Below are 17481 nucleotides of genomic sequence, written 5' to 3'. Positions count from 1 at the left end.
CCTGGGGAAGGAGATTTCCAGGCAGAGAGCAGCCCAGTGCGGAGCCCTGAGGCAGGAGGACTTTGGGCTTTTACTTTGAGAAAACAGAGGTTAAAACATATGTTTTGCCCACTTTCTGGATTTTCTTTCCAGTGTCTCATTTGGGGGCATGTAGGTCCAACAAAGGCAGGCACCTGGGTGTGGGCAAAAGCCCCGGAGTTCATAGCTGGCCTTGGGATCTTCCTCCCACCACCCTACTTCCCAGGCTGGGGTGTGGCTCATTCCACCCCCTCAGTTGTTTTAGATGCACCCACAGCCCTCTGGAACTCTGCTCCTCAATCACAGAGCAAATTAGGGGTGAGAAGGACCCCCATCCCCCTGCCCACTCATCCCCAGGGGTACTGACTTCCAGCCAATCAACATGAAGGCCTCCCAGTGGGACAGAGACAGGGACTGAGAATGGTGGGTGAGCAGCAAGAGTTCCACAAATGCTATATACCTGCGGGAGACAGACCCCGATCTCCCTCCTCACTCCTCCTCCCCTCCCCCTCCCCCACCCCTACCTCCTGCCAGAGCCCTCGCCCACTCTTCCTCCCCTAACACTGCACAGACTCACCCCCCCACACACACACACCCCACACAATGGCCGGGTGGGGCTGAGGAACTGGCTTCCTCCGCAGAGATCTCAATCTGGGCCCTCAGTTCCCGGCCCAGAAACACAGGAACAGACACTCGGCCCAGCACTTCTTGCTCCAAGGGGCAGTCAGGGCAGGCTGAAAATAGAAACTGCTTCCAAAAAGATAAAGGTAAATTCATGGGGAGATATTACAGAGTTCGGGAGGGAAGCCCGGGGTGGGGGGCGTCCCTGGGTGTGAAATGGTAGGTTGGCTCACACCCAGGGGACAGACGGGAAGCTGAAGAGACAGGTTTGTGCAAGTCGTGGGAGAGATGGTCGGATACGCGGTGGAGGGACACACGCCACCCCTTAGCTGAGACTGAGGCATCCAGATGCCCATGCTGTACTGCCGGCCACGTGGCCACCCCTTCCTCACCCCCACCCCGTCCACCCCCAGCCCCGGTGAGCCCCCTGTCCACACAGGAATGCCGGTGGAACTTGCACATACAGAACAGCCGCTCTCATGCCTGAGTTTCAGCTGTTCCCCTGATGCCACTGACCTCCCAGACCCTGGACACGGGTCCCTCACATCTTCCAGGGCCCCGGTGTGCGCATGTGGAGTGTGGGGTGGTGTGGCGGGGAGGTGTCCGGTTGGGAGGAGGATCCAATTCCTGTTTCCTGCCCCTACTCACTCAGCCCTGAGAGGTGACTGAGAGTGGAGGGGACTCAAGGGTGAGTGCTTGGGGCCCGAGTACCTGGGTCCCTGAGTGGGGGTGGGGAAGGAAGTAAATGCAGGTACTGAGGGGGCAGAATCCTTGAGGGGGGCAGAGGCTGGGGGGAAGCTGGCCAGGGGTCAAGGCCACTGTGTGGGTCACCTCACTAAGTAGCTTCCTGCCTGAATGCGGAGACCATTGAGCTGTGAGACTCACAGTCTACAGCCCCCAGCCCCCGTCCTATATTATTTCTCAAGAACCCAGTATGGGGTCTGGAGGGGTCTGACTCTCCTGCTGACTTCTTTTTTTTTATCTGAGATGGCATCTCACTCTGTCACCTGGTCTAGAGTGCCGTGGCATCAGCCTAGCTCACAGCAACCTCATAGTCCTGGCTCAAGCGATCCTACTGCCTCAGCCTCCCAAGTAACTGGGATTACAGGCACGCACCACGACCACGCCCGGCTAATTTTTGTATTTTTTGTAGAGACAGGGGTCTTGCTCTTGCTCAGGCTGGTCTCGAACTCCTGACCTCAAGTGATCCTGCCTCGGCCTCCCAGAGTGCTAGGATTACAGGCGTGAGCCACTGGGCCCAGCCACCTGCTGACTTCTGAAGGGAATTTGGGGGCTCCCCTGTTTCCCAGCCCTGACCCTGAAGCCTTCTTGGGATTGCAGCCTCCTTGCCCTAGGGAGGAAGAGAGGACCAGAGTCCTGGCCCTATTGGTCCTATTCTTCAGTCTGCTCTCCTGGCCACCTCCCCAGGCCTCCTGGCAGGACCCCGGCCTCCACCTGGGCCCTGCTCTGTGACCAGGCCCAGGGGCGGGTAGGGATAAGATGATGAGGGGCAGGAGAGACCATGCGGGAGCCTCCTCATCTCCGGCATTCAGAGGCTCCAAGAATCTTGATGGCAGGAAAAGGAGACTAAAAATAATCCGGAAAGGGAGAGTCCGGAGGGAGGAACTGGGAAATGCGGGGGGAGGGCTGGCTGGAGCAGGGAAACAGTGATGCATCCCTCAGAGCCCAGGCCCGGCGCGCACTCGGGCACACACTGCGCCCAGATAGCACAGCACACACACCACGCATACCCACCGGCACCCCGATCTCGAACACTCACACTGCATACTCCTTAGTGGGCTGCACACTGTACACGCACCGTGCACTCCACCCTCCCGCTGCACACCTACCCAGCGAGCACGGACAAGTGCGCTGTCGCAACACAACGTGCAGCCCCCACTCGCATGACACTAGAGGCGGCACATGCTCGAATCACACACACACCTCCATGACACACACCACGGACACACAGCTCATTGGGCAGACACAGGGGGCCTCTACTGACAGCAGAATTCTCCTCACTGATCGTACTGACTCTCTGGTACCCCCGCCCCCCAGCCTGGGTCTCCACCTAGCCACCGACCTCCTGCCCCCAGCCTCACTGTCTGCTTTGGCTTGACTGTGGCAGCAGGAAGGTCCAGGAGCCTCAGAAAATGAAACGATAAGTAGGGTGAGAGGTGGAGAAGAGAGAAGGCAGTGGGAATGAGAAGGAAAGAGAGAGGTGTGCCAGCCTTCCCTCCTGACTCCAAAATCATGGCTTCGGATGGCCTCAGTCTACCCACCTAGGGGGCACTAAGGGTCTCTTTCCCTCTCTTCTCTTCAGGGGATGACTCCATCAGAGTACCCCACTCCTTTGAAGAGCTCAGAGGAAGATGTCGGCCCAGTCTCTTCCTGCAGCAACACCCCCTACCCAGAAGCCCCCTCGGATCATCCGCCCCCGCCCCCCTTCTCGATCCCGGGCTGCCCAGTCCCCAGGGCCTCCCCACAATGGCTCCTCTCCACAAGAACTTCCCCGAACTGCCAATGTTGCACCAACCCCGATGTGCACCCCTATCTTCTGGGAGCCGCCAGCTGCATCCCTCAAGCCTCCTGCCCTTCTGTCCCTGTCATCTAGAGCCAGCCTCGACTCCCAGACTTTCCCAGACTCAGCTTCCAGCACCCCCAGTCCAGTGTCCCGGCACTCTGTCTCCCCAGAACCTGCTCCCCGGTCTCCAGTGTCCCCACCCAAGCCCTCCGGGTCACCCCGCACATCTCTACCCCTGCTCCCCACGGTGGGGGCCCTGGTGCAGGATGGATCTGCCTCGGCCCCTGGCACTGTGCGGAGACTGGCTGGCAGGTTTGAATGGGGAGCTGAAGGCAGGGCCCAGGCTGCAGACACCCTGGAACCAGGTCCCCAAGGGGGAACCGATGTGAACGGGGAGAGAGAGGCTCCCCTCACCGGGAGTGGGTCCCAGGAGAACAGTGCTCCAGGTAAGTGTGTGGTGGGGCTGGGGTGGCCTCAATCCATCCCGTCTTCTTCATTTTCAACACGTTTTCAACACTTTTAGGGGCTAGCTTTTCAAAATTGGATTTTGTGTTTGGAAAATCTGGTTTCTGTATTTCTGGGGTTTGAAGACAGTCAGGGTAGAGGAGATCTATTGATGCCTGGGGCTGAAGCTCGATTTTCAGGTTGCTGGGCAGGTTAAGCATTGGAGGTGCCTGGGTGGGGTGGGGCTGGGCCCCAAAGGCTTTCGTCTTAGGACACCTGTCTCCCACAGATGCGGCCCTGGCCTGCCCTCCCTGCTGCCCCTGTGTCTGCCACGCAGCCCGGCCTGGCCTGGAGCTCCGATGGGTACCTGTTGGGGGCAAGGAGGAGGGCCCCAGGGTCCCCTGCCGGGCCTCGCCCCTGCGGACCTCCCGCTCCCGCCCCAACCCTCCAAGTATTGGTCACCCCCCAGTCGTCCTAACGTCCTACCGCTCCACTGCCGAGCACAAACTCCTGCCACCCCTCAAGCCCCCCAAACCAACTCGGGTCAGGCAGGATGCTACCATCTCTGGGGACCCTCCACAGTTAGATCTGGATCTGCTTTCCGAAGATGGAATCCAAACAGGTGCAGGGCCTGGGGAGTGGACCTCTGGGCTATGAAGGGAGAGGGTAGGGGAGGTCTGAAACCCAATCGACTACAACCCCCAAGAGGCCCTGGGCTCTTTGTTCCTCTGCCAGCTGCTGCTCTGGGGCTGAGAGGAATTGTAGTTCTCATAGTGATAGTCTCTGCTGGAGCTGGAGTCAGCAGTCCTGGGCTGGGGGTCCCGGGGGGTTGCTCTCTTCACTCTGGCTTCTCTCTCCAGGGGACAGTCCTGACGAAGCTCCTCAGAATGCTCCTCCAGCATCCATGGAGGGAAGGTACCAAACGCCCCCATGTTTAGTCCCCCCTTCTCTCCCCACCATGCTCCTATCTGAGGTCAGACTAACCTTTAGGTCGGGCTAAATCCCACCTCCATGAAGGCACAGGGGAGAAGGGCCAGCGCTCTAGAAACAAGCAGCTCTGGTTTCTAATCCCAGCTCTGTCCCTTATTAGTTACGTGACCGCACACAAATCCTTAACCTTTCTGGTTGTCAGTGTCCTCATCTATGAAATGGGGATAAGCATCTGCTCACCGCATCACTGGGGTCTGCTGTTGGTAAAGAGCGGGGCCCATAGCGAGTGCTCCATTTCCTTCCCTTCACTCACCTTGAGCCTCTGTTGCAATTTCTGCTCCAAAATCCATTTAGCAATCACGACCATCTCTTCTGTGTTATCTGGCCTTAATCATCTTAGATTCACCACCATGATCAGAGGTAATCTGGGTCCGTTCATTTCTTCAACAAACATTTACTAATATGTTTTTAGCTTGAGCGAATGGCTGTGTGGTGGTGCTGTGACCAGATGAGGGGAGGCACAGCTGCAGGTGGTGGTGCGGAGGTGTAAGAGTTTGCATTTGATCATGTTGAGCTTCACTGAGGCACGAACAGGCCATTGCAGACAATGGTTGCTACAAGAGAGGGCTGAGACAGAGACTTGGAAGTCTCTGGTACACAGTGGGTGAGATAACAGGAATAGATGTGTCCCACTTAGTTCAGGGCCTTTCCTCCAACAGGTACATAAAAAAACTGGGGTTTGATTGGGGAGCTGTCAGGGTCCCTGCATAACCTGCATGCTGATACTCCTTCTGGTATCAGGTGAATAGCACCCCTGGGGTACGCGACAGTGGTGGCCCTGGGAACTCCCATCCCTTTCTCTCTCCACAGGGATGAGGACAGCCTGGAGGGGCTGAAGGAACAGAACTGGGAACTGCCCTTGCAGGATGGTGAGAGCCTCTGGACCTGGGGGTCTCTGCTGAGACCATCCAGCAGTGGGGAAGGGTTGTGGACACTGGGCTTCCCTGAGTGCTGTGTCTGCCCTCTAGAACCTCTATACCAGACCTACCGAGCCGCTGTGCTGTCAGAGGAGCTGTGGGGGGTTGGTGAGGATGGGGGTCCCTCTCCAGCAAATGTTGGAGAAGCTCCCACCTTTGCACGGCCCCCTGGACCTCGCAACACCCTGTGGCAGGAGCTTCCTGCTGTGCAAGCCAGTGGCCTCCTGGACACCCTCAGCCCCCAGGAGAGGCGCATGCAGGAGGTAGGCCAGGCACAGGGGAGGAGGATGACCAGGGTCCTAGGCTGGTGCTCAGCTGGGCTTTCCACTACCGCCCTTCTTGTCTTGCTAGAGTCTGTTCGAGGTGGTGACGTCTGAGGCCTCTTACCTGCGCTCCCTGCGGCTGCTGACTGACACCTTCGTGCTGAGCCAGGCACTCCGGGACACGCTGACCCCGCGTGATCATCACACGCTCTTCTCCAATGTGCAGCGAGTCCAGGAAGTCAGCGAGCGGTCAGTGGGGTCCCGTGGTCCCAGGAGACCTGGCCCGGGGCTGCTGAGCACCCCCTTACATTTCTCCCAGGCCCAGAGTGGGCCCAGTTAGTTCCCAGCTCTTTGCTCAAGAACTTGGGAAACCTGGCTCTCTGCCCCACACCAGTGCTTGCTTCCCTTCTCCTTCAGGTTTCTGGGAACATTACTGTCCCGTGTGCGCTCTTCCCCCCATATCAGCGACCTGTGTGACGTGGTGCATGCCCATGCTGTGGGTCCTTTCTCGGTGTATGTGGATTACGTGCGGAACCAGCAGTACCAGGAAGAGACCTACAGCCGCCTTATGTGAGTGTCCCAGAGGTGAGGGAGGAAGCTGGGGTGAAGGGAGGGCTGGAGGCCACAGCAGGCTGGGGCATCTGAGCCTCTGGGCAGCCGCTAACTGCCAGGGCCTGCTTCTGCAGGGACACGAACGTGCGCTTCTCCGCGGAGCTGCGGCGGCTGCAGAGCCTCCCTAAGTGTGAGCGGCTCCCGCTGCCGTCCTTCCTGCTTCTGCCCTTCCAGCGCATCACCCGGCTCCGCATGCTGCTGCAGGTACGTCCTGGCTTGGGGCCCTCTCTGCCCCACCAAGTCCATTGGAGAACTCCCCCGGGCCTCTTGTCCAGCCATCACCATTTCCTGCTCCACCGTTAACACAGAAATTCCTCACATCACGACTCCTAATCTGTGTCTCTCAGTCCAGGACCCACCAAGCCCGACCTGGAGCTGCCCAAATGCCCAGCAGGCAGAACAGGTGCAGGAAAAGTGTCTCTGGCTGAAACCATGAGTTCTAGACTTAGCTCTGCCACTAACTAGCTGAGCAACATAGGGCAAGTCCCTCCCTCTCTCTGGGTCTCAGGGGCATTGTGGTGAGTGGTCTTTGAGGTGTCCTCTGGTTGTACTGCTCTACCTGCATGCCTTCCCAACGCGGGGTGATATCACCTCCAAGGGGGCAAAAATTGGTTCTTGGAGGTGACAAAAATCTTAGATATTCCAATAGTTGTGCTACTCCAAAGGGCCTTGGTGCATAAACAGATTCACAGGCAGGTGCGGTGGCTCACGCCTGTAATCCTAGCACTCTGGGAGGCCAAGGCGAGAGGATCGCTTGAGCTCAGGAGTTTGAGAAAAGCCTGAGCAAGAGCGAGGCCCTGTCTCTACAAAAAACAGAAAAATCAGCCGGATCTGGTGGCGTGCGCCTGTAGCCCCAGATACTCGAGAGCTTGAGGCAGGAGGATCGTTTGAGCCCAGGAGTTTGAGGTTACAGTGAGCTATGACACTGCCACTATGCACTCTAGCGGAGGTGACAGAGTGAGACCTTGTCAAAAAAAAAAAAAAAAAAAAACCAGATTCACAGTATATCTGTAGAATTAAAATTTCATGGTGGGGGTGGGGGATGTTTAGGGAAAATTGTCCAAAAAAGCCTCTTTAGTGTGGTGATACTGGGAAAAAAAAAAGAAAGTTGGGAAACACTCTGTTATTGCAAAGTAGAGACTCCTCCCTAACCAGGTCACCCACTGTGGGGCTCTTTATGTGAAGAGTCCCCAACTAGATTATCACCTTCTCTGTGTCTTACTCAGCCTTAGCCATCCCCAGTGTAGATAATACAATGATAATAATGATACTGATCACAGTAGCTCAATAGCTATCGATGTGCTGTTCTAGGCACGGTTCTAAGTGCTAGCAGCTACCTGCGTGACCTCACTGACAACTGTGTGAGGGCAGGAGCTATTATTTACCCTACTTTACAGATGAGGAAATTGAGGCACAGATTAAACGACTTGCCCAGGTTAAACAGAAATAATGGATGAAGACACAATTGTAATCCAGGCCCCCTGAACTACTCTGCTTTGTTGTTTGCACTAACAGTTGTGGTTAATAATTATTAAAATAATAGCAACCCTCTTTTCAGCAGTTACTATGTGCCAAGGACTACGCTAAGCACTTGACATATGTTACCTCCTTGAATCCTCACAACAATGCTATTGATATGCTAGGTGGGTATTGTCCCCCATTTTACAGATGGGGAAACTGAGGCTCAGAGAGATAACATGATGTGCTCAGGGTTATGCAGTCGGTAAGTGATGAGGTCTCTCAGCCTTGTCGAAGCTGGTCCCTCAGCCCTGTGAGCCCCAAACTGAGCATTTCGGCAATGCAGGCAGGAGCCTCTGAGCTGTGGCCCCTCTGAATCCCAGGGCCGCAGAGTAGAGGGCTCAGTCACCCTTCCTCCTTGTCCCCAGAATATCCTGCGTCAGACAGAGGAGGGGTCCAGCCGCCAGGAGAATGCTCAGAAGGCCCTGGGTGCTGTCAGCAAGGTGGGCAGGAAGGAAGCTGAAGCTGGGAGAGGTGACAGGGTGGTAGGGAGAGAGGGAAGGGCATGGGGGCTGGCCACAGGGGGGTGACTTAGCTCCCCGTGCCCAGATCATTGAGCGCTGCAGCGCCGAGGTGGGGCGTATGAAACAGACTGAAGAGCTGATCCGGCTCACCCAAAGGCTGCGCTTCCACAAAGTCAAGGTGAGTCCCTGCCCAGATTCTCCACCTTGCCCTCGCCCACGGTGCTGCGGAGCTACAGCTCCTCTGCTTCCTCACAGGCCCTGCCCCTGGTCTCCTGGTCACGGCGCCTGGAGTTGCAGGGGGAGCTGACCGAGTTAGGGTGCCGGAGGGGGGGTGTGCTCTTCACCTCGCGCCCCCGCTTCACCCCCCTCTGCCTGCTGCTCTTCAGTGACCTGCTGCTCATCACTCAGCCCAAAAGGTGGGTCCTAGGGAGGTTGAGGCCCAGGCTGGGGTGGAGAGGGGGCGTCCAGCTGACCTTCTGCTCTTCCTCTGAACGTCCTCTTCCCTGGGCAGTGGGCAGAGGCTACAGGTTCTGGACTATGCCCATCGATCCCTGGTCCAGGCCCAGCAGGTTCCAGACCCATCTGGACCCCCGACCTTCCGCCTCTCCCTTCTCAGCAACCACCAGGGCCGCCCCACCCACCGGCTACTTCAAGCTTCATCCCTGTGAGTTGTGTCTCCTTCAGAAAACACCGTTGGGGCCCTCACCTGACCTCTCAGACCACCACCTCCTTCGTCAGTCTCTCTCCTCTGTGGGCCCTTCTCTGCCCCCAGGAGGATCTCCTGGGCCAACTGTGACCCCTCCCTCCCTGTCCCCCAGATCAGACATGCAGCGCTGGCTAGGAGCCTTCCCGACCCCAGGCCCTCTTCCCTGTACCCCGGACACCATCTACGAAGACTGTGGTGAGTTTCCCTAGAGGGGAAGAGGGAAGGAGAAAAATGAGTCTTAAGAGGAGTATGGAGGAGAAGCTAAAAAGAGTCTTGATCCCACCATAATGTCACCCACCCCCAACCAGACTGTTCCCAGGAACTGTGTTCAGAGCTGTCTGCACCTTCCAAGACTGAAGGACGGAGTCTGGAGTCCAGGGCTGCCCCCAAGCACCTGCACAAGAGCCCTGAAGGTGAGAAAGTCTTCCATTTATTTGTTTAATAAATATTTATTAAGCATCTAGGAAGTGCTACTCACTGTTCTTTGAACCAAACACACAGAGCTTCCTGCTCTACTGGAGACACATTCTAGTGGAGGAGGCAGACAATAAGGAATGGACAAAGTAAATAGGGAAATTATAAAGTATGGGAAGGTGATGAGTGCAATGGAAAAAGCCAAAGTGGAGCAGGGTAGAGGAGGACAGGAGTTCAGGGTTGGATAGGGTTACGATTTTAAATAGGGACGCTGAGCTGGGCCTCACTGAGAAGGCAACATGTGAACTTGATGGAGGTGAGAAATTTAGGCACATGGTGTCTGGGGGAAGAGTGTCCCCGTTGGAGGTGACAGGCAGTGCAAAGGCCCTAAGGCCCCCCAAGTATGATTGAGGAACTATAAGGAGGCCAGTGTGGCTAGAGGGAGCAAGAAAAGGGGAGAAACAAATGAGGTCACAGGGGTAACAGGGACCAGATCATGCAGGTCCCAGCAGGTCCCTGTAAGGACTTGGCCTCTCACTCTGAGATGAACAGCCATTGCAGGGCTTGACAGAGGAGTGACCCAGACTCGCTCTGATGCTACTGTCACCCCACCTCTGATGCTCCAGGCTTCCCCACTAATTGCTACACCCACCATGACCCCCAAGGCCCCACGGGGCCCCCTTTCCCTCCTCACCTGCTCCCCGCCCCCACCCACTTGGGCCCCTGACTCTCTTTCCCCAGGTTGGCTGAAGGGGCTTCCTGGGGCCTTCCCTGCCCAGTTGGTGTGTGAAGTCACAGGGGAACACGAAAGGAGGAAGCACCTTCGCCAGCACCAGAGACTTCTCCAGGCTGCTGGGCCCTCTTTGGGCACCCCCAGTGCCTCCCCACCCTAATGCAGGCTGGGGAGAGGGCACATCTGGGAGCCATCTAGCAGCGTGGCTCAGAGAGGACAACGCCTACGCCGCCATTGGATTCACTGTCAGTGGAAACCCTACCTCTAGTGGCAACCGATAGGGACCGAGCTTCAGGACAGGCAGCCAATGAAAATAGGCCGTCTGAGCCCACAGCAACAAGAAAGGATGGCTTGAATGCATTGCCAGTGCAGACAGAGGCTGTGCAGAGCAGCCAGGGAGTGCTGAACTGGCTGAGCCGATGGCTAAAGAGTATCCCTGCTACGCTCAGCCGAGGAAGGTGAATCCAGGTCATGGCGGTTCAAAAAGGGCTTCCTTGGAGACAAAGTCCCAGGATAAAATAGCCAACAGGGATGAGCAGAAACCCATCCAGCCAAAGATGGTGATCTGGGCTCAGGAGACCAGTAGTCACCCTGCTTGGTTCCACAGCAATGACTTCCTTGCCTTCGAGTCTGGGAAGCATTAGAGTCCATTCCTGGGGTGCCTCCTGTGCCCTCTCAAGCTGGTTCCTCTCTTCTAGAAGAATCCAGAGTGTGTCTCAGAGAACGTGTGCGTGTGCATGTGCACATGTGGTATGTGTGTGTACGCATCAGGGAAGCGAGTCTGATGAACGTGGTGTGTGTGGTGGTTGCCCTCCCCCTGCAGATAGCTCAGTGCTCCATTTCTCACCCCTCCCCCCATCTGTCCTATTATTCTCTCCAGAAGAGTGTGCTGAGTGTGGCTTGGCAGTCAGAGGCCAGGGCTGGGGATGAGAGGTCTGTGTCCTGGGTCTCTTGGAGGCCAGCTTTCCATGACAGCTGGAGGGTGATGTTATGGTGCCACCAAGCAGCCTGGCAGAGGAGCCCTAGAAACTGAACATGGCCAGCAGCTGGGGCCTGAGGCCCCCTGGAGTCTGCAGTTCCTTCTCCTTGCCCCAAACACTGACCTCCGTGATCGCTGCCTGCAGATCTCCCAACCTGAACTATACTCAGCCAGACTCAGCCCCGGGCTTCAGAACCGCATGGCTCCCAGGTTGGGGTGAAGAAATGGGAGCTGTGGATCACAGGCCAGCCAGTGAACCCCCTGGGCTTTCTGGCCTTTGTCCTGATCCTCTCACAGAAACACTGGGCCAAACAGTGGGGAGAGGACAGAGAGCGAGTGCGGCTGCCCAGCTCCATCCAGAACACCTGCTTCCTGTGAGAAACTGCCCCTGCATGATGCCAGGAGGAGGTGAGGGATGCAGACAGCAGAGCTGACACTAGCTGGCAAGGGGGCCCAGGCCTGGCACAAGCCTTCCTGAGCTAGGCCATCACACTTTCCTTTCAGCTCAGGAATGGTGACTTGCCCAGGACAGAAACCACCATGTCAACCACAGGAGGTGCAGGGACTGTGGGAGACTCACAGGCGGAAGGGCGCTGGCATTTGGCATGACCGTGACTTTGGAAACTTGCCTAGCACAGTGGCTGACATGTGGGAAACCCTCGATAAATGGTGGAGGAGTTGTGCTGAGACTCTTCAGGGCAGCGTGTGCTCACAGGACCACTGGTCAAGAGCAGGGATCAGTTTTGCTGCAGACTGGGGCTTGGAGGCCAGATTCAAGGCCTGAGTGTGTCGGCCCACTCATAGCTCCCGAGGGAGCTAGGGTAGCGTGGTGGTGGTGGCGGGTCTGCAGCTGCGGTGGTTGGGGGCTGCTGCAGGCTGGGGAAGACAGGGCAGGACAGGCACGTCTGAGGCTCTGGCAGGGGACGAAGAAGCAGCAAGAAAGACAAAAGGGCAGTCGGTCAGCAATAAAGGCCCTTTACTGACCACCTAAGCATCTCTGTGTTTAATTCAGTTTGATTCTATACCAATTTATTGAGTGCCTTCCATTTGCCAGGCACTGTTCTAGGATCTGGGGACGCAGATGAAAAAGAGCCTTGCCCTCAGGGAGCCTACATTCTATGGGTTTGGTGGAGGGGGGGCAGTTGCCAAGTCAACAAACTAATAAATAAGATAAAATCAGATAGCAGTAAGTGCCATGAAGAAAATACGGCAAGGGCTGTCACACGGAATGTTGTGTATGTGTACATATGTGTGGGGCGGGCTTTAGGAAAGACCCTGGAAGAGATGACTTTTGAGCTGAGACCCAGATGACAAGAAGGAAGCAGCCCTGGGAAGATCTGGGGAAAGAGCAGGGGATTATAGTCCAGGAAAGAAGGTAGTGGTAGTCGGGATGGAGCTGGTGTTGGGTGCACGTGCTCCTTCCTCTTGGTGGGGAGAGCCCGTCCCCGCCAAGCTCCCCTCTCCCTCTTTGGCATAAGACAGAGACACATTGAACTACTCAAAGAGAGACAGACAGACATCCAGGGGCAGGGACAGAGCTGTACATGTGCCCCAATCCTTTCCCTCCCAGCTCCATACCCCCTACCACAGTCTTGCCACTAAGGAAACCCCCATGCTTCAATTAAGACATTCTAACAGTGGGATAATGGGGAGATGCAGACCAGATAAGAGTTTTTTTGGAGACATAAAGGCACATAAAATACAATCATTTATGTTCCAAAAGAGACTGAGAAGACAGGAAGGAAGGGGACTGCCATGTTTCCTAATGTGCTGGGGTTGGTTTTTGTTATCTTAGAGCCCCCTTTTCACTTTGGGGTGACCTGAGTGTGTATGTGCAGTCCTGGAGGCGTCTGCATTCTGCAGGTCTGTCCAGGGGGGCCGAAGGGCACGAAGCACAGCTATATGGGAAAGGGGCTGGTGTCGAGGGATGAGGACCACAGCCAGGAGAGCCGATGGGAGACGGGAATGGGGATGGGGTAAGGAGGACAGAGACAGGGAGGGATGGAGGTGCAGGTAGGACAGGTGGCAGTAGGTAGCCTGGCTCTGAATTCTGAACTCTCTCCCTCCCTTTTCCACACCCTGCCTCCCCAGGCATCTGCCTCTCTCCCTGGGGTGCCCATCATCCCTCCCACTTCTGTTCTTCCTGCCCCTCTGGGTTGCCTCCTGAAACTTCCCTGAAGGTGTGGTATAAGGGTGCTTGGGAGAAGTCTCTCAGTGGTGCCCTGTCCCACGTTCCGGGTATGGCGGTGGGGGTGGCGGGGGGGATGGTGTCCAGAGGTTTACTGACTCGCCTGGGGAGTCCTGGAGCTGCCACTACCCCATTCCTTCAGTCTATCATGCTGGGGAGGTGGAGGAAACAAACATTTGCACAGGCTTAGGAAAGGCACAGGTGTGTTCCAGCCCTGGGGGAGGTGCCTGAGGGGACAGGGTGGGGAGCTGGGCCCCTGTTGGGAGCCTGTCTCTGAGTCAGTATGTGCTCTCTGCACCCACAGCCCTGCTCCTCATATCTGAGGCCTGCCTATTCGGGAAGCTGCTGATCAGACAAGGCAGATAGGACAGGGCTCTGACCTTTCTCTGTGCGCGCGCCCTTCTGTGGGCTCTGGGTCAACGTCTTCGTGGCCATTATGCCAGTGAGCTGGGGGGAGGGGTTTGCACTCACGACCACAAGCAACGGGTGGATGAGAGGAGCCTACCGCCTCGCCCACTCCTTGCAGCCTGCTCACTAGCTCTCTCCCCTTCTTCCACCCCCAAGGACCCCTCCAGCCCGCTTCCTGAGCCCTTCAGCCTGGCTGGCTCTCTCTTTCCTTCATCTTTCCTCGCAGGGCTCATCTTCCCCTTCAGCTCCAGAGGTAGCTGCGGGTTCGGGTTCTCCAGGTTGGCCAGCGCGCCAGCCAGGCGCACCACGCCGGTGCAGGGGTACCTCTCCGCCGACACTCCACCGCCGGCCCCGACCTTGCTCTCCAGCACGCCCTCCCCAAACTGTCTCTCCACCCTCCAGCAGCTCGAGAGCGCCTCGGCCCCGACCAACGGGAGCGAAATGCCAAAACTCTCCTGAGGTTCCTCCTGACCCAACCCAGGCGCCCCTCACCCTCCTGGGCGTGGCCAGGGCTCCTGCTCTGGTCCCGCCCCCAGGACATGGCCCCGCCTCCCGGCAAGGTTCCGCCCCTCCCCGCCGGGCAGCAGTTTGTCTGAAACCCAGAGCCACCCGGAGAGGAGAGCGCGGCCCCAGGGTGCAGCAGGGGCTTAGCACGTCTTCTGCCCGGGCTCTGCCTCCTGGTTCCCAGCGCTTGCCTCCCAGGTGGGGGTTGCCCGCCCCCGAGAAAGAATCCTTAACAGGTGGAGGCGCTGGCTCTTGGTTTCCAGACTGCGCGCCGGCGCCCCCGCAGCGCTCTGTCCTCCTTTCCCACTGACCCCCGGCAGCTCTCTGGGTCGCCTCTCCCCCACCCGCTCCCGCGCAGTCCTGAGGTCCTGGGACCTGTGATTAGCTGATTGATCCAGCTGGGATCGGCTTCGGACCTGACTCGGTCACCTCAGCGCTCGGGCGTCCAGCATCACAGGCCACGGAGCTGACATTTTCACCAGTGTCTGCAGTCACCTCTGCCACTGGGCATTGAGCCTTGCCTGGTGCTTAAGCTCAAGCCACTCCACATCCAACCCACTGACCAAAGCCTTTCTCCACTCTGTCCACCTTTAGAAATCTGAAGCTGCCCTCTGTGGGAAGGGGTTGGGGTTAAATCCAGATTTTGTGGGACCCATTTTAAGAAGAATACAAAATATGCATTAAAAATGTGGTGGCGCGCGCATGCAGTACAAGCTACTGGGGAGGATGAGGCAGGAGGATCGCTTGAGCTCAGGAGTTTGAGACCGGCATGGTCAACATAGCGAGACTTCTCCCCATCTCTAAAAAATAAAGTTAAAAAAAATTTAAAAATAGGGTGCAAAATTAAGTTTTATTCAAAACAATAAAAGAGATAATAAAGCACTCATTTTAAAAAGCTGGCAAATACAACTAACAACGACACACTAAGAACCAGGTCCAAAAAAAAAAAATACAACTAACAACATAAAAAACCCAGAAAAATAAGATAATTTTATGAATTTCTTGACATCTCTAATATTTTTCTCTTGTGATCTTTGGGTGCATACTATCATTGCCTTTTCATATGTCAACGATTTGATAATATAATTAATTTTCTATAGAGAGGATAATTCAGCTTTTCCTTTAGCATGCTTGATTGAAATGTGTAAATAAATATATATATATATGTATTTTTTTTTTTGAGATAGGGTCTTGCTTTGTTGCCCAGGCGAGAATGCAGTGGCATCATCATAGCTCACTGCAACATCCAACTCCTGGACTCAAGCCATCCTCCTGCCTCAGCCTCCCCAGTAGCTGGGATTATAGGCAGGTGCCACCACATCTGGCTACTTTTTCTATTTTTTGTAGGGACAGAGTCTCACTCTTGCTCAGGCTGGTCTTGAACTCCTGACCTCAAGTGATCCTCCCACCTCAGCTTCCCAAAGTGCTGGGATTACACCTTGAAATGTATTTGTTATTGATACTTTTAGAAAGGTTTCTTTTGGCTTCAGTATTCTCTTTTGGTAATGGCATATACATTTTTAGGAATGTTGTAAAATTTGGGACAGCATTTATCAAGTTTCACAAGTGATCTTAAAAATTTCTTCGAATTTCTTTTTTGTTTTGTTCACTTAAGTACTGTGCATTTCAAGTTTCCTATGCAGTTGCTAATCTTAAGTGCTCTTTGAATTGACAATAATCATGAGCCAGTTTTTTCCATAGATGTCCTCATTTTAATGACATGTTATGAGTTTTGTGCCAAATCATCAAGAAATTTAAATATGTTCCAATGAATTTTCATATATGATCCCTTCTTCATTAACTGGATTATCAAATAATCCAAGAATTTTAAAATTATTTCATATATCAGTTTACTTATTAATAGATATGAGAGTCTTGTCACTGAAATATTTCTTTTTTCAAGCCGATTTGCTCTATTGTAGGCAATTGTGTGTCCTCTTCTTTAGAACTGCCAGACTTTGACCAGATATGCCCAAAGGCCATCCTACATGTGGGGATTCATAAAACTTCCACATAGACATACTTGTCATTTGTAGTCCCACTACAGATTTGTACCCTGTGAACACAGGAATCCTGATGAATTCTAACTTATATGATTACCATCAAAAAAGAAAAAAATGTATAGTGCATTTTCAGTTATAGATGATGCATTGTTGAGGTTATTACTGACAGGTGTACCAATGTCAGTATTGGTACAAATTAAAGCCTCCAGTTTTTAATTTTTCACATCCAGTGATTGAAAGAATTTTCCACAGACTAGCTTCTGGCTCTGGCTGTCTCGATTTTGTTTCTTCTCCACTATCTATATACTTCTGTGCTGGGCATTGTAAGATTTGTTCATATTGTGATACCACCTTTTCTCTTGTACCTTTGTTTTACAATATTGGGTGATCGGACTGAGTGATCACCAGAGTAGACTGTAGGATATAATCCTAGAAGCTGTTCTCACACTAGGACAGTTAGCAGTAATTACATACAGGAATGACTGCAAATTATTGTATCAAATTGTATTAGTTATTGTTGTGTAACAAATTACTCTAACATTCAGCAGCTTAAAACAACACACATTTTACACACATTATCTTACAGTTTCTGTGGGCCAGGAAGCCAGGTGTAGCTTAGCTCGGTCTGCTGCTGCCTGGTCTCTCATGAGGACACAATCAAGGTGTTGGCGTAGGATCTGCGGTCTCATCTGAAGACTCAACAGGGAAAGCATGTGCTTCCACACTCATTCAGCAGTTGTTAGCTGCATTTAGTTCCTCGCTAAGCTAATCAGGGAAGTGGCATACCACCACTTTAGCCATTCATCAGAACCAAATTGCTAAACCCAGCCTATTCAAAAGGCAGGGAAATTACAAAAGTGTGTGAACGTCAGGGGATGGGAATCACTGGGGCCCATCTTAGAAGTCTGTCTACTATATCCACTAAATGCAGACTAAATGTTTCTTCCACTCAACTTCCTTTGGTTGGATCCCCAAAGTGCCTAAGTCTACTTCAATGCTACAGGACTTGGCGGGGAAGAGCTGAAGTTGAGTGGAAAAAATAACCAATTTTGGACCGGGCGCGGCGGCTCACGCCTGTAATCCTAGCTCTCTGGGAGGCCGAGGCAGGCGGATTGTTTGAGCTCAGGAATTCGAAACCAGCCTGAGCAAGAGCGAGACCCCGTCTCTACTAAAAA

The 17481-nt window shown here is 54.5% G+C and overlaps 1 protein-coding gene across 2 annotated transcripts; it reads left to right on the top strand.

Moving 5' to 3' along the window:
* The first annotated feature begins 688 nt into the window (after positions 1-688).
* Positions 689-11892, top strand: ARHGEF15 (Rho guanine nucleotide exchange factor (GEF) 15). 2 transcript variants are annotated; one of them, XM_012655750.1, is made up of 16 exons: positions 689-785; positions 2963-3609; positions 3897-4229; positions 4468-4522; positions 5408-5466; positions 5566-5777; positions 5866-6026; positions 6195-6347; positions 6464-6593; positions 8276-8350; positions 8457-8549; positions 8627-8787; positions 8883-9035; positions 9190-9272; positions 9386-9490; positions 10233-11892. In XM_012655750.1, exons 2-16 carry the CDS (start codon positions 3012-3014, stop codon positions 10382-10384), a joined length of 2523 nt encoding a protein of 840 aa, XP_012511204.1. In that variant the 5' UTR covers positions 689-785; positions 2963-3011; the 3' UTR covers positions 10385-11892. The 2 variants fall into 2 exon arrangements, with proteins under 2 accessions (XP_012511204.1, XP_012511205.1); XM_012655751.1 differs by lacking the exon at positions 689-785 and adding an exon at positions 1286-1327.
* The last annotated feature ends 5589 nt before the right edge of the window (positions 11893-17481 follow it).

Source organism: Propithecus coquereli, unplaced genomic scaffold (assembly GCF_000956105.1).
Source record: "Propithecus coquereli isolate 6110/MARCELLA unplaced genomic scaffold, Pcoq_1.0 Scaffold482, whole genome shotgun sequence".
Classification (NCBI taxonomy): Eukaryota; Metazoa; Chordata; class Mammalia; order Primates; family Indriidae; genus Propithecus; species Propithecus coquereli.
Note: the sequence above shows the minus strand (reverse complement) of the source record. Positions and strands in the feature narration are given on the sequence as shown.

What these genes read in the sequence shown, in the direction of transcription:
- ARHGEF15 (XM_012655750.1), top strand. Translation starts at nt 3,012, where the DNA reads ATGTCGGCCCAGTCTCTTCCTGCAGCAACACCCCCTACCCAGAAGCCC. An exon ending in AGGAGAGGCGCATGCAGGAG is followed by an intron (nt 5,778 to 5,865) that starts GTAGGCCAGGCA and finishes TTGTCTTGCTAG; the next exon opens with AGTCTGTTCGAGGTGGTGAC. An exon ending in CCTGCACAAGAGCCCTGAAG is followed by an intron (nt 9,491 to 10,232) that starts GTGAGAAAGTCT and finishes CTCTTTCCCCAG; the next exon opens with GTTGGCTGAAGGGGCTTCCT.